We start from the raw sequence: 13,181 nt of genomic DNA, 5'->3' as shown, positions 1-13,181 counted from the left end.
CAGTAAGAGGCCCCGCCAATTGAAACATACTACCAGGTGACGGACTTTTGCTGGATATGAAGGATGATATGGCATATCTGGCGAGAAGGAGAAATAACCAACGTCTAGGCATCCAGAATATGCAACATCAACCAAATACCACCCTGCTATACGTCAGCCATCAGATTTTACATCAGCGGACATCACTGTGCAGGAAAAAGGTGCCTGCTGCCAATCGCCACGCGCTGCAGGGTTACAGTCAGGATCAGTTCCGGCGTCATAAGACCTGGTTGTTTATGGGAATAAAGAAATGTTCCTTGCACTTTGACCAAGAACTTCCTTCCCCCCCTCCCCCTCACTTTAGTGACTTGATTTTGAGCAACCAAGCTCCGAATTTGAACGAGAGCAGCGCGAGCGCAAGCGAGAGCCCTGGTGAAACCCCAATGAGGGTATCACCGCCAACGAGGCTGGCGAAAATGCCGAGAACCAGCAAGTCGGCCACACCGAGTCTGGCCAAGCGACGGAGAACGAGGAAATCGGTAATATGTAGCCTTTCGAAAACACCGAGAGTGAGAACATGGCCGCCACCCAGGCTAGCCAAACCACGGAGAACCATTAAGTCGGCCAAAACACGAACCGATATAACCCCAGTGGAAAACCGATCAGCCAGAACCTCTGGGTCCGATATTTTCGAACAAGATTGGAAAAGGACAAGCCTGATGTCATGTACTACCTTGGATCCGTCTTGCTTTACCGCAGTGAAGCGAACCTGCCGCCCAAGCTCAAGGACAAGTTAACAGAGTGGCTAACCATTGGCACCCCCCCTGGTCAAGCAACCGAGGACGAGCAACGAGAGCGGCAGCTGCCGCTGCCATTCTTGGAACTAACCACCAGGAACATGACGCCCTGCCCGAAGGACACATTTCGAGACAGCGCGTGCTGCAGCAAGGCAAGCCTAAGGCAGAGGAAGTTATAAATCGATGGGATTCAGTCGATCAATCTGGAGTTATGGTATGTATCTCTTAGTGATTTACAGTCGACTTATTTCTATTTCGAGTCTAGAACTGGCTTTTAAAGCAGAATCTTAGTAGGCATAGGACATTGTAAATTGACAACGATTTGATGGGTCTGGGGTTTATAAATGGATTTGGCATGCATGGGTTGTGGGTTATGAGGAATGGGTGATGACTTCTACTTATAGGACATGTAGTTCATGGTGCGGCCAATAAAGATGCTCCTGTTCGCGCCGATTATTACTCCTATCGCTTTATATGAATGTCGTTTACGGTTATCTCTATTTCCTCTTTGCATTCATGCCCACCTTGTTTATAGAAGACGTCCAACGCCCCAAGTGTCGATGATCTTTCTAACTGCACGTTCTTCGTCAACGAGCACCCGACAGAACACATTCAAAATGCCCAAGTCTGCTGCCTGCAACGCGTGCTGTTGGAACTAAGCGTTGTCTTTCTGCGTGCATCCTCTTCAGCATGTTACCAGAACCAAGGGCGCCAAGAATGAGTCTAACGCCCCAGGTGTAGCCACAAGGTATCAGAAACATTAACCACTGGGAGCATAAACCCTAATCTCACCAGGGCAACTTATAGTGCTTAGACCAGGATTCTGAGTTTACTTATTTTTAATCGTCCAAGACTCGGGGGGCTAACATTTATGCTATCTGCTAGTGAAGACTCCCAGCGAGAAGCAAAGTGCTCCCCATGAGGCTAAGGCGGCCCCTGGCAGGAACGATACAAGAAGGGGAAGCAGGCGTATATCGCCGACCAGGAGGAGGAAGAGTCTTCCAGGCTATACCACTTCCATCCCTTCCAAATCGTCTATAAAAAGCCCTCTTTTTTTTCTCTTCTTTCATCCTTCAGCCTTTATCTCACGTCTTCTTTCTTCCCCCATCCTATATCATTCAACCACTGATATGTTGGACGGAGGCTCTGAGATGGACTTCATTGACCTAACTGATAACGATATTCATTTAGAGTCGGACAATGGGACACTTAGCCGCTGGAGATAACTCTTATGTTTAATAAGCATGATGATAGGAATAGGGACGGGGATAGGATCATCCGGAGTCAGATAATAAGACACCTCCCCTACTGGAGTTACCTCGCGTGCTTGATAAGTATGGCGACGGGATTATCCAGAGTCGGATGATGAGACACCTCCTCCACTGGCGTTAACTTTCATGCTTGATGAGCATGGTGGTGGCGATTGCGGACTGAGGCTCTGATATGGACTTTATTGACCTCACTGATGATGATAATCATCTAGAGTCGGACAGAGGTTCTAGCACAGACTTCATTGATCTCACCGATGATGACAACCATCCAGAGTCAGACGATAAGATACCCCCTGAGTGATTTACAGTCGAGTAATTCATAGTCGATCCTAGCTAAAGCTTATGGGCCAACTTTTCTGTTACCTAGATACCGGGACGATGAAACATGCCACCAGCCGGGCTATCAAGCATCTCTTCACACTTGAGGCGTTGGGGTCATTCTTGGCATGCTTGGTTCTGACGACGAAGTCGGCATAGGCAAGGCAAAGCCTCCTCCCTCTCCTCCTCCCTTGCCTCGTCCTTGTAAGTTTCTTCTTCCTTCTGGGGGATTTCTTCGTTTTTCAGAGAAATTTAATTTCATACCATCAAGGCACCCCAAGCAAGTGATCCTAGACATAGACACCGATGATATGCTCGAGGATAACGATGATGATGACAATTAGGAAGACATCGAAAACGATGATGAAGTTGACTAGCCCATACTAATCCCTTACTTTTACATAGGGTTTGCTGTGTAGCTGACTGACCAAAGAGGCCACCACCCGGTACGGATGACTCCGTCGCCGTGCCTATTAAGCATGAGAGTTAACTCTGGCGGAGGAGGTATCTTATCGTCCGACTCTGGATGATTGTCATTACCACTTCAGACTTCTGTGGACCATCCCTCGCTGTCTATACCAATGATAAGGAACCACAAGAAGCACACCTCAGCACGCTTTGCTGGAGCAGCTACAGACTTTTCCAAAATTAGTAGATCAGCTTATGTCCCTTAGATGAGGATTCGTAGACAATACTTATTTTTGTGGCCTAAGACTTAGGAGGCCAACTTTTATGCTATCATTTTCTGCTACTCACAAGAATGCACATGCCATTTGCTGTAGATTACTCGATTAATTGATCTTTATGCACGGTCTTTAACCCCGCTGTTAGTTGAGAGCCGCCAAGACAGGAGTTCGCAGCGGCAGTTTGCTGAACAATGGGGCCGGGGCATTCGACCCCTTACCCCTTTGAGAAACAATATCAATACCTCAACACCACAGAGAGACAATACTTCCAGAGTGTGTGATTCACGGACAAAGTCATGATGAATAGAATGCCATAGAGACAATAAATGTAGTGATAGAGTAATACTTTTGGTACTATATAGTTGCATCTCAACCTTGCAACCCCTTTCCGGCCAACTTTCATCAACACCATGCCCCCCAACCTCGAGATATCTCATTTCAAAACTTCCCAATATGTCTCATCAGCTTGAGCTTCGCGGGTATACATCTCGAGGGGATCGAGTGTGCCTTTGCCCGCAGCGATGGCGGGGTCGCACCAGGTTTGAGAGTCTCTGCGTTTGCCGGCCGTCTACCAGCTGCCAGCCAGCTGCCAGACCAGAAAATCACCAACGAACTTCAATTAAACCTGCATCGAGGACCGGCCGCACCAAACCCTTGGGCCCGCGCTGGTACAAGAGAATCTCCTCCCACAATTCCTCTGCTCTTCTCCTCTTCTCGCCATCATCATCAGATTACTGTTTCGCACAACGCACAACGCACATTGCAACAATTATCTGATATCACTATCATCAACACTTGTTTCTCATCTCCTTGTCAATCGAGTTTCTATCTTACTTGAATTCTGTTTCTTCTTTCTGAAAGAATAGCAGGTTCTAGTTCATCGAGACTTTGAACGCCTTTGAGACGAAAACCAGCTCTCTTTGCAGCACACATTTCTCAGCTTCTAGCTATTATCACTCTTCGCTACTCGCTACAAGATCACTCAAGCGTATCTTTACAAGCCAGCTAGCAATTAAGATCAGCATTATGTCTGGTATTCCTCCTCCCAATATGGCTGGATCAGCCCGGGCCACTCCTCAGCAGATGGCTGCTACCCTCCAAGTGAGTCTATCATCTGATTTCAGGGAACAGGATGAAAACATACTAACATTTCATCTTAGCATCCTACCACTTCTATGGATCAGCTTGGAAACTTTCCTACCTACAACGGGCACAGTGTTTCCTGGGAAAATGTAAGTTCTCAGCATTTTTCGCTCTCAAATGACCGCATTTCACTGACATCTCCTCTCCTGCTACAGCAGCAGCAGAACCACCATGACGCTGTCTATGCCTCTTACAACACTCCGCGATTCGCCAACCAGCAGCAGAACTATGCTCACAGTCAGGTAAGTTCTTCACATTTTCCATCATCTCCTAATGATGGTTCTTCTCTCTTTCGCTCACTAACACTTCTTTGCAGCAGAATGGCATGGCTATGTCTCACGCCTCGCAGGCGCAGCAGATGATGGCCAACTCTTCTTCTGCTCCCCAGAATGCCAACATGGCTTCTACTCCTCTGGTTGTTAGCTCCCAGATGTTCCGCCTGCCCACCCAGAGGCCTTCCGCTACCCCCGCGATGGCCAACTCTGGTGCTGTGAACGGCTCTCTGAACCAGAACTCCATGGGCAGCGCTCAACGTTTCACTGGCAACGCTCAGCCTTTCATGGGCAACAACCAAGGTCAGTATGCCCAGGCTTCTTATGGCCACGTTCAGAACCATATGGCTCAGAACGGCTTTGGCGGTATGCAGGCTCCCTTCATGGGTAACGGCCAAGCCTCTTCTATGGGTGATGCTCAATCTTTCCACCCTATGGCCAACATTCATCCCAACTTCATGGGAAACCCTCAGGCCCAGTTCAACAATGGCTTCATGCCAGGTGGTGCTCCGAACCTGATGATGAACTATGGTCAGTCTCAGACTCAGTTCATGGCCAACATGCAAGCTCCTCGCATGGGCGCTGGTCAGGGTGCCGCCCACAACATGCCCGGAAACTTCCAGAGCAGGCCATCGGCCTCCATGAGCAATTTGCAGTCCTATGGCCACATGAACGCCCAGCATGGTCAAGGCTTTCAGCCGCAGACTCCCTCATCAGGTCTCAACGCTGCTGCCGCTCCCTTTGCTCCCACTCAGGGCGATGTTGCTTCACAGCAGCAGGCATCTGCCCAGGCCGCCGTGCCCTTCTCGTCTCAGATGGGCCTCCATGAGAATCCCCAGATGGCTCAGATGGGTATGCAGGACAGTGCTCAGACCCAGCATGCTACTCCACAGGCCAAGCAGAAGGCTACTACCAAGCGTAGTCGTGCCGCCCAGCCTGATAGCACCACGCCCAAGCGTCGTAACAAGCCTGTCAACGACACGTTCATGCAGAAAGCCAACAACAAGATGAGGTCGTGTACTCCTGCCATGGGTAAGTTGGTTCGTCGTGTGAGTGATATTGCCACAGGCGATACACTTCCACAAGACATCAAGGTCGTGAGTATGGCCTGCCGAAAGCAACCAGAGCATCCCGTCGTTGGCTACCTCACCAACCCTGAGGACTATCCAATCACTCCCCCACAGACCTCTCCTGCAGAGCAAGCTGCCACTCCACAGGACTCTCTTACGGAGCAGCTGATCCAACAACACCCTATCACTCCTCCCCAGAGTTCCCCTGCCGAGCATCTTACCCAACAGTCGGCCCAACAACCCCTTCAGCTTCCGGTTCCTTCTCGAGCGCCCTCTGTTGGCGAGCTCTCCTCCCTGTTCGTGTCTGAGGAACACACCTCTCCTTCTATCCAAGCTCAGCTGAATGCAGTTGACAGCCATGTCGCTGCCTCTGTAATAGAAGAGAGTGTTCGGCAGAGTATTGAAGTCGACAAACCACTCAAGTTGACCAAGCGTGAGAAGGAGCTTCGCAGAGCTGAGGCAGTGGGCGAGATTGTCCCTCCCAGCGCACGTCGCATTGTTCGCCTCGAACGAGATGATCCCAGGCTACAGCGCGATGCAGATGGCAATCCCATACAGCCTCCTCCAACCCCGTATACTGGTAAGTATTCCTCTGCTTTCCCTCGAGTGACCACCGATGCTAACCATTTCATCAAAGTCTTCTATGTGCCACCTATTGGCGAGTTGTCTCCTGATGCCATTAGCAGACAAACGATTGAATTTATCATGAGTCATATGACTGATAAGGAATCTGGAAACAAGCCCAAGGCCAAAGTTAAGACCAAGGACAAGCCTAAACCCAAACCCAAGTCCAAGTCCAAGGCCACCACCAAGGCTGTTAACCAGAAGAACGCCGACGGAAAGCTCACCACTTATCCATCCGACACGATCACTGTCAAGAAGCGACGCAATGCAAAAACAGCCGCTACTACCGCCGATGCTTCTCAGGTTGGTGCTACTGACGCTGGCACCATCTCCGATGCTACTGACACTGCCCTCACTGGTGCTGTCCCTCTTGACAACCATAACATCAACGAACATGTTGGCTTCCCCGAGTCCAGTCTAGACGACTTTCCTCTCTCTGATCATGCGTTCGGCAACAACAATGGAGTCGTTTCTCAACCCGACGCTGTTTTCGTTGCTCCTGAGCCCTGCACTTTCTTCACTGCTGCTCAACCCAACACTGCTTTCGCTGCTCCTGCCTCTGCACCTAGCTTCCCCGAAAGCCAGCATCAGACTGCCGCTGAAGTTGGTGATGTTTCCGAGTCATCCACTGTCGATGATATCAACCTTGCCCAGTCCGGCACTGCCCAAGATGCTCCCACGGACTATGGATACGGTCCTCAGTTCACTTCTGAACCTATCCCTGAGCCTACCAACACTGCCATGCCCGTTGTCGACACACTAGTTGATCCTACCCTGGCTGAGCCTACAACAGTTCAACAGAACCAGCAAATGCGCAACGTCTCTGATGGTTTGTCTCAAGGTGCCACTGAGCAGTTGTCCATTGACGGACCGTCTCTCGAAGACCAGATTCTGGCCCAGACACTGACAGCCTTCCTTAAGAGTGGCGAGAGCGAACCCAACGACGCGGTACTGTTTACTGCACCTGAGTCTTCTACAGCCAGCCAAGTCTCTGTCGTGACTGAACCTTCAGTTGAGAGCCACCCCAACGTGTGCGAGACCCCCGAGTCAGACCTCATCAACGAAAACTCATCCGACAAGCCCACCGACTCCCCTTCTGACTCGGAAGCTGCTCCCTCTGACACTGCCGTGATCTTGCCTGAGACTGAGTCTTCTCTTGATGACCACATCAGTGTGTGCGAATCACCCGATTCAGACCTGTTCTCTCTCTTCAACAAAATCCCCTCAGACGAACCCAGCGACATCCCCTCCGCCTCAGCTGATGGTCCCTCTGCCTCAACCAATGTTCCCTCCGTTCTGACCGATGCTCCCTCTGTTCTGGCCGATGACATCTTTGACGATGCCTTTTTCTTTCCTGACGGTGAGCCTGCTGCAGAATTCTCATACATGGCCTTCTTGGATGAGCCGCTTCCAGGCCTATTCAACACCGATCCTACGGATCCGGTGAATGATCGCCTGGAGATCAAGACCGGCGCCCACAAGCGCAAGGCGGGTGAGGACGGTGGTGCTGAGCCAAACAAGAAGGCTCGCACCATTGCTCCCGCCACACTCCTCGCACGTCCTCAGTGAGTGCGAGGAGCGCCATGGGGGCGCCGGTGCAGAGAAGGGCACCAGTTTTGAGATGAGATGAAGGAAGGGAGGGGGTAGTGTTCACAAAAGAACACGAGAGGAATGGGGAGGGGGGAGTCGCCAGCAAATAGGCGGCGTACTGTAGATAGAAAAAAAAGAAAGAAAAAAAGAAAGAAAAAAAAACATAAAACATAACAAGACTGCCTCTTTCACATCGTGCTATGACATCTGGTTACCAAGTGATTCCTTAATTTGAAGTGAAGTAGATCATGCTGGTGGTGACGCTGCGTAGGTACCTGGACGGGTGCACCAAAGGAAACTTTGCTTCACCATTTCCAGGCAGAACGGTCAACGCTGAATTTGTGCATCGAGAAGCAGAGTGAATCAGTGAAGTATTTCCTGAAACTATGGTTTGGGGCATGTCTTGACATTTTGTTTATTCGTGTGTAGTGCTTCGTTACAGGCCTCAGGGTATCAGAAAAATTGACTGGTATAAGCATAAGAGACAAAATTATTAGGACAGCTTATGCCGCTTAGATTATGCTTCTTAGACTACTTATTTTTATACCCTAAGGCTTAGGAGGTCAACTTTTCTGCTACCCAAGATCCGCCCGTTCGGTCAACCATGAGATTATGGATCTATGCTCAAGATAGGTAACTAGATGCAGTCTCAGATCTTGTACTGAGTGTAGTTGTCGACGAACATGCATTTTAATCAGCAGCCGCGGTAGCCGACAGCCCGGCCTGGGGTTTGCAGGTAGGTAGTTGATTTCTTTGGCGTTGAAAACAAACCACCTACGTCACTGGCTGGGGTACAGGCAGGATAGAAAAACAAGTGAAGGGGAGTAGGAGTAGGCACGGACAGTGTTTAATAGGTAGGTATGCAAGCACTATCGTTTAATATCACGGCCTTTAAACGAAATAAGCCGGGGACAAAGAGATGGTATCGTCAAGATTAATTGTTTCCACTCTATACTTCCGAGGCAATAACAGGGAATAACAGAGTAAATATAACCGTATTAATGATGAATGTTCGATGTCCTTTTCATGCAGTGCAGATGATAGTCACAGTCATAGTCTGTCCACGTGCATCGACAACGCAGGCTTCCAAGGTCAAAGTTGGGCTGCTGACTCTTGACGATCCAATCAGAAACATCAATTGACCGCTCCAGCTTTCCCACCTACAGGCCTGATTGTCGCTGTGGCTGGGAGACTTGAGACTTCCATGAGACCCCCGCTTGTACCTGGAGCTTTCCATTGAGAGCGGATGATAGTCACACGACATACGAGTGGACATTTTACCCACACCAAGTACTGTACATACACTCATTCACATGGCTTGATTTGATTTGATTTGATGTGATTTGAGACAAGGCAAAAATACGAAAATTGGTTGACATACTTTTTATGGATGACACCCACTCCTCTCTTCCTACTGCAAGTACCCGTCTCGTCTCTAAACTACCTACGTCTTAACAAGGATCCCAAGTTCAGCGCAGTGACCCAAAGAGGGTGCTTGCGACCCAATACAAGGACCAGAGTTGGAGGTTATCAGCTCCAGTTCAAGTTCTGTTGCACAGCTGGAGGCTTTTCAGCACCCGCAGTCTAGGGCCTGTACAGCAGTTGTAGGCGAATATTTGGGGGGTCCAAGGTGATTAAATGCGGGCCCCTCCCTCAGGGACTGCAACCTCGAAATTTGTCGCACAACTCAACGACACCAACCACCTGCACCACCACTTTTCCCACATTCCGAGGCTGACTCAAACTGTCCAGACCAGAGAGCAGACGAGGGGCGGAACTGTGTGCCTGTATCCTCGGAAATATCGTATTATTTTTCTATCCTTGTGTCTTTTGACTGCGGTATTTCTTTGACTCGGTACCTACATACACGGACGGATACACTAGACTCGTCAAGACAGGTCCAGAACCAGACACCAAAAACCTAACCTTGAGGCCCCCAAGCCATTTAGGAAAACTCTGTCAATTGTTGCAGTTCTGGACTTGGACCCCTGCTCCAAGAAACCGTCTCATGTCGCCTCCTCCGCCGTCAAAACAGCCTGGCGCCGGCGTTGGTGCTGGTGCTGGTGATCACCCTTTACCCGTCGTCGGCTCCGACCGGCCTCAGACGCCTGTCGATGATGGTGGTAAGTTTCTTATTTTTCTTGTATCCGTACTGCTTCCTACCCTGTCTACCTGCCAACGCTCATAAACACACATGCACAAACCCCATACGTACCTAAACAAACTCTCCTCATCTTCGTCCTATGTGCTTTGCCATGCAGGGTCATGGCTGCACAGAACCGATCACCGCTAGATGAAGATACCCAAAGTCTGGAAAATGCAGGGTCTTGGACCTCTTAAGTACCCAAGCTTTGCTGCTTCAAGTAACCTAGTCCCTACATAGGAAAAAACCAGGATATTCTATTGTGTCGTACACACGTACGACCTGGAATTGTGTCAAGACGCCAGGTCTTACATATCCTTGTGTTGTTCTTTCTCTTCTTCCTTTCACTTTCATTCTGCTGTCTCAAACCAATCTCATCCCCAATTCCTTCGCATCACCAACGAACCCACTGCGGCTCTAGTTAGTTTCTGGGGATCCGCCGCCGATCATGCCTAGGTGAGCTGAGCCCTTGCCTTTCTCTTGTTACAGCTGCTTGTCAAACTGCTCTGAGTCTTGGCTACGATGACAAAATGAGCAACATGCCCTGGCTATTCATTTCCCTGTTCCCCGCGTTGCATGCCTGCAGTACCAAACCCATCGTCATGTGTCAATCAATTGGCGGACGGAGCCGCAAAGTGACAGGGCAAGACAAGACACACCAAGAGGTCGAAGCGTTCACTTTGCCTAGGTAGGTACTATGCAGACAGTGCAGAGTAGGTACTCTGTAGTTCCCCCAGGAAAGCAAGCGCACAGGACATGACCCATGCCATGCATGCGAGCCAGCCCTTGTCAATAGCGCTTTACCTTAACCTGATCTCCCAAACGCAACGCAACGCCACCTCCGCTCAACGATACTACTATGCACCACCGCCTCCATATAAACCATCCGTACCTTACCCTTTCTTTGCCTCTGGCGCCCCCATACCACACGCACACCTCTCTCTTATTTTTCGTTGGCCCTTGTTCTTCTCTTGCGACTATTAAGCTTTGTCTTTTCAAACTCTTCACTGTCGATCGTGAGGAATGTCTATTAATATCTTTTCATACAGTCGCAAAGACAAGTAATCAAGATCGAAAAACACCCCAGTCACCAACACGCGATATCATATCATCTTCCCCAATAACAGTCCACCCTCTACTCCAGGTCGCATCTGTTCCCCCGCATTCTCGCTCGACGGCTACCGCCGCCCCTACAACGGCTACAAGTCCGACTTCCGAGTCCATCTCATTGCAATTGGGTTATTCAACGCAATCGCCAACAAACACTGCCCAGGTTGCTTCAAGGGCGTCTGGAGCCCAGGCAGGATCATCTTCAGCCATGATATTCTCCGACATCTACAAGAGCCCGCGATCGCCCATCGCTAAGCTCCGCCACAACTCGGTGCAACTGCCGACCTCATTGCCCGACAATACCCCAGATTGGTACGACGATGAGCACGCCGACCTTCTCAGTAAGGACAAGGCAAAACAGAAGGAAGCTGTGAGACGATACCTTGACGCCAAGATCAAGAATGATTGGAATTTCTCGTGGCCATCTCGCGTCGTCGACCCTCCACTAGCTGAAGGTGACGTCGCCGTTGTCGACACGGCTTCCGAGTCGCCTGACGCTATCGAGACTGTAACCAACCTCGATGTCACTGAGCCAGCGAAACCAATCCAAGATGAGACACGTGAGGACGATGGCTATCAAGTAGATGACCCTGAGTCGTCAGATGATGAAGACAACAGCGACGCCGAATCCACTTACAGCACTGTTTCTGAAGATCCCGTTCGTTTTCGCACACGTCTAGAGTGGACATCTGATCTCTCTGACGATGAAAATGAGCCAGGCCCTTCACGGTCGCCTTTTCGCTTCGACAACCCCAACAACGTGGGCTCGACTGTTCAAGCTACAGTTCAGGCGAAGCGCGCCAAGCGAAGGAGAGACGTTCGCAAAGAAATGGAGTGGAATGAGGGCCTGGCCTGTTTCGAGGCCCGGCGAAATGCATGGACCGGCGCACGAACTGTTCGTATCCGAGCCAAGCCTGTGACACCCCCTGCTGTGTCACCTCTATCTCCCCGTCGTTTCTTTTTCCGCCGCTCAATGTCGACATCTCCCCCCAGCTCCACAATTGCGTCGGCTCTGCCACCACAGGTTAGCGATGCTTCTGATGGTTCATCACTTGCGAAAAGCGACGAGCTTCGCAACGCTCGATCCAAGGACACAACGCCGTCAACGCCTCCCGACAGCCGGAACTATCCTGTCGAGGTTCTTCTTCCCCTCGCGCCGCCTCTCCTGCCTCCCAACAACACTCTGCGTGCATCCATCACACCCTCTGTGTATCTCAGCCTCTATGATAAGGTCATCATCCACAGCCTTCAGCCCTCATGCCCTATCAATCTTTCAGACATGCTCCGAGCTTGCGTCACAGGCTGGAAACGAGATGGAGAATGGCCGCCCCGGCCGGCCATGCCTCCGCCTACTCCTGCTGCTAAGAAGAAGAAGCCCAAGAAGGCATCAAACCAATCAGAGAACGCGGGTAGCACGGTTCGACGTATGAGTTTTGGACTGCTAGGTCGTGACAAGGACGATACAACAGGTGGAAAGGGCATTCGACGCAGTCTCGTACGAGCCCTCGGCATTGGAGAGACAACCGACGCACCCAAATAAAGCTATCCCATCACGAATTCATGATTACGAACAAAATTTGGAGGAACATCATTACGATTCACGCAAGGCGCATAAATATGGGCTCTCGCTTATCGCTCGGTATACCATGTAAGGAAGGATATTGGTTGTTTTTCTGGTCTAGCTGCTTCCCCTGGTTGCTCCTTCACGATATAATCATGAAGGCGTATGGAGTTTTTGGAATGGGTTTCCCTTTATTGGAGTTTCTTGTGATGAGCTGTGACCAAGCACATTGATACCTGCCTGTTCTCAACAGCGCTAATTACTTGCAACTTTGTATTTTCCAACTCAGAATTATGAATATCGATGCACATCAACCAACAGTGACAGTGATAGGACCCTGGTGTCGTCGTGATGTAATTGACTTTGTTATTTTACTGTTGACGCCATATGTACCCTTGCTCATAATTGATAAGTGATAAAATAGGGTTTGAGCCGAAAGAACCTGACCAGCTCAACAAAGTTCCAACGTCATTCCACTGGCAGATGGTTGGGATGTAAGACGCAACTCGACGGGTCGTTCCGTACGTGTTATGCGAGGTACCGTGCCGATCATTTATCCCCTGCGCAGTTTAATTGGTTCAGTACCTGGTGTTTTTTAGTTCGTTTATCATGCTTAC

At 50.0% G+C, this 13,181-nt stretch overlaps 2 protein-coding genes across 2 annotated transcripts; both read left to right on the top strand.

The window, feature by feature from the left end:
* Positions 1–4,101: 4,101 nt before the first annotated feature.
* On the top strand, positions 4,102–7,729 carry FGSG_04331 (uncharacterized protein; the record flags this gene model as incomplete). The annotated part of the gene is made up of 5 exons (XM_011322980.1): positions 4,102–4,152; positions 4,212–4,283; positions 4,350–4,436; positions 4,511–6,116; positions 6,174–7,729. 5 exons carry the CDS (start codon positions 4,102–4,104, stop codon positions 7,727–7,729), a joined length of 3,372 nt encoding a protein of 1,123 aa, XP_011321282.1.
* Positions 7,730–9,758: 2,029 nt separating this feature from the next.
* Positions 9,759–12,543, top strand: FGSG_04332 (uncharacterized protein; the record flags this gene model as incomplete). The annotated part of the gene is made up of 4 exons (XM_011322979.1): positions 9,759–9,873; positions 10,383–10,581; positions 10,631–10,781; positions 11,038–12,543. The coding sequence occupies 4 exons, from the start codon at positions 9,759–9,761 to the stop codon at positions 12,541–12,543; spliced, it is 1,971 nt and encodes a 656-aa protein (XP_011321281.1).
* Between the last annotated feature and the right edge of the window lie 638 nt (positions 12,544–13,181).

Source organism: Fusarium graminearum, chromosome 2 (genome assembly GCF_000240135.3).
Source record: "Fusarium graminearum PH-1 chromosome 2, whole genome shotgun sequence".
NCBI lineage: Eukaryota > Fungi > Ascomycota > Sordariomycetes > Hypocreales > Nectriaceae > Fusarium > Fusarium graminearum.
Note: the sequence above shows the minus strand (reverse complement) of the source record. Positions and strands in the feature narration are given on the sequence as shown.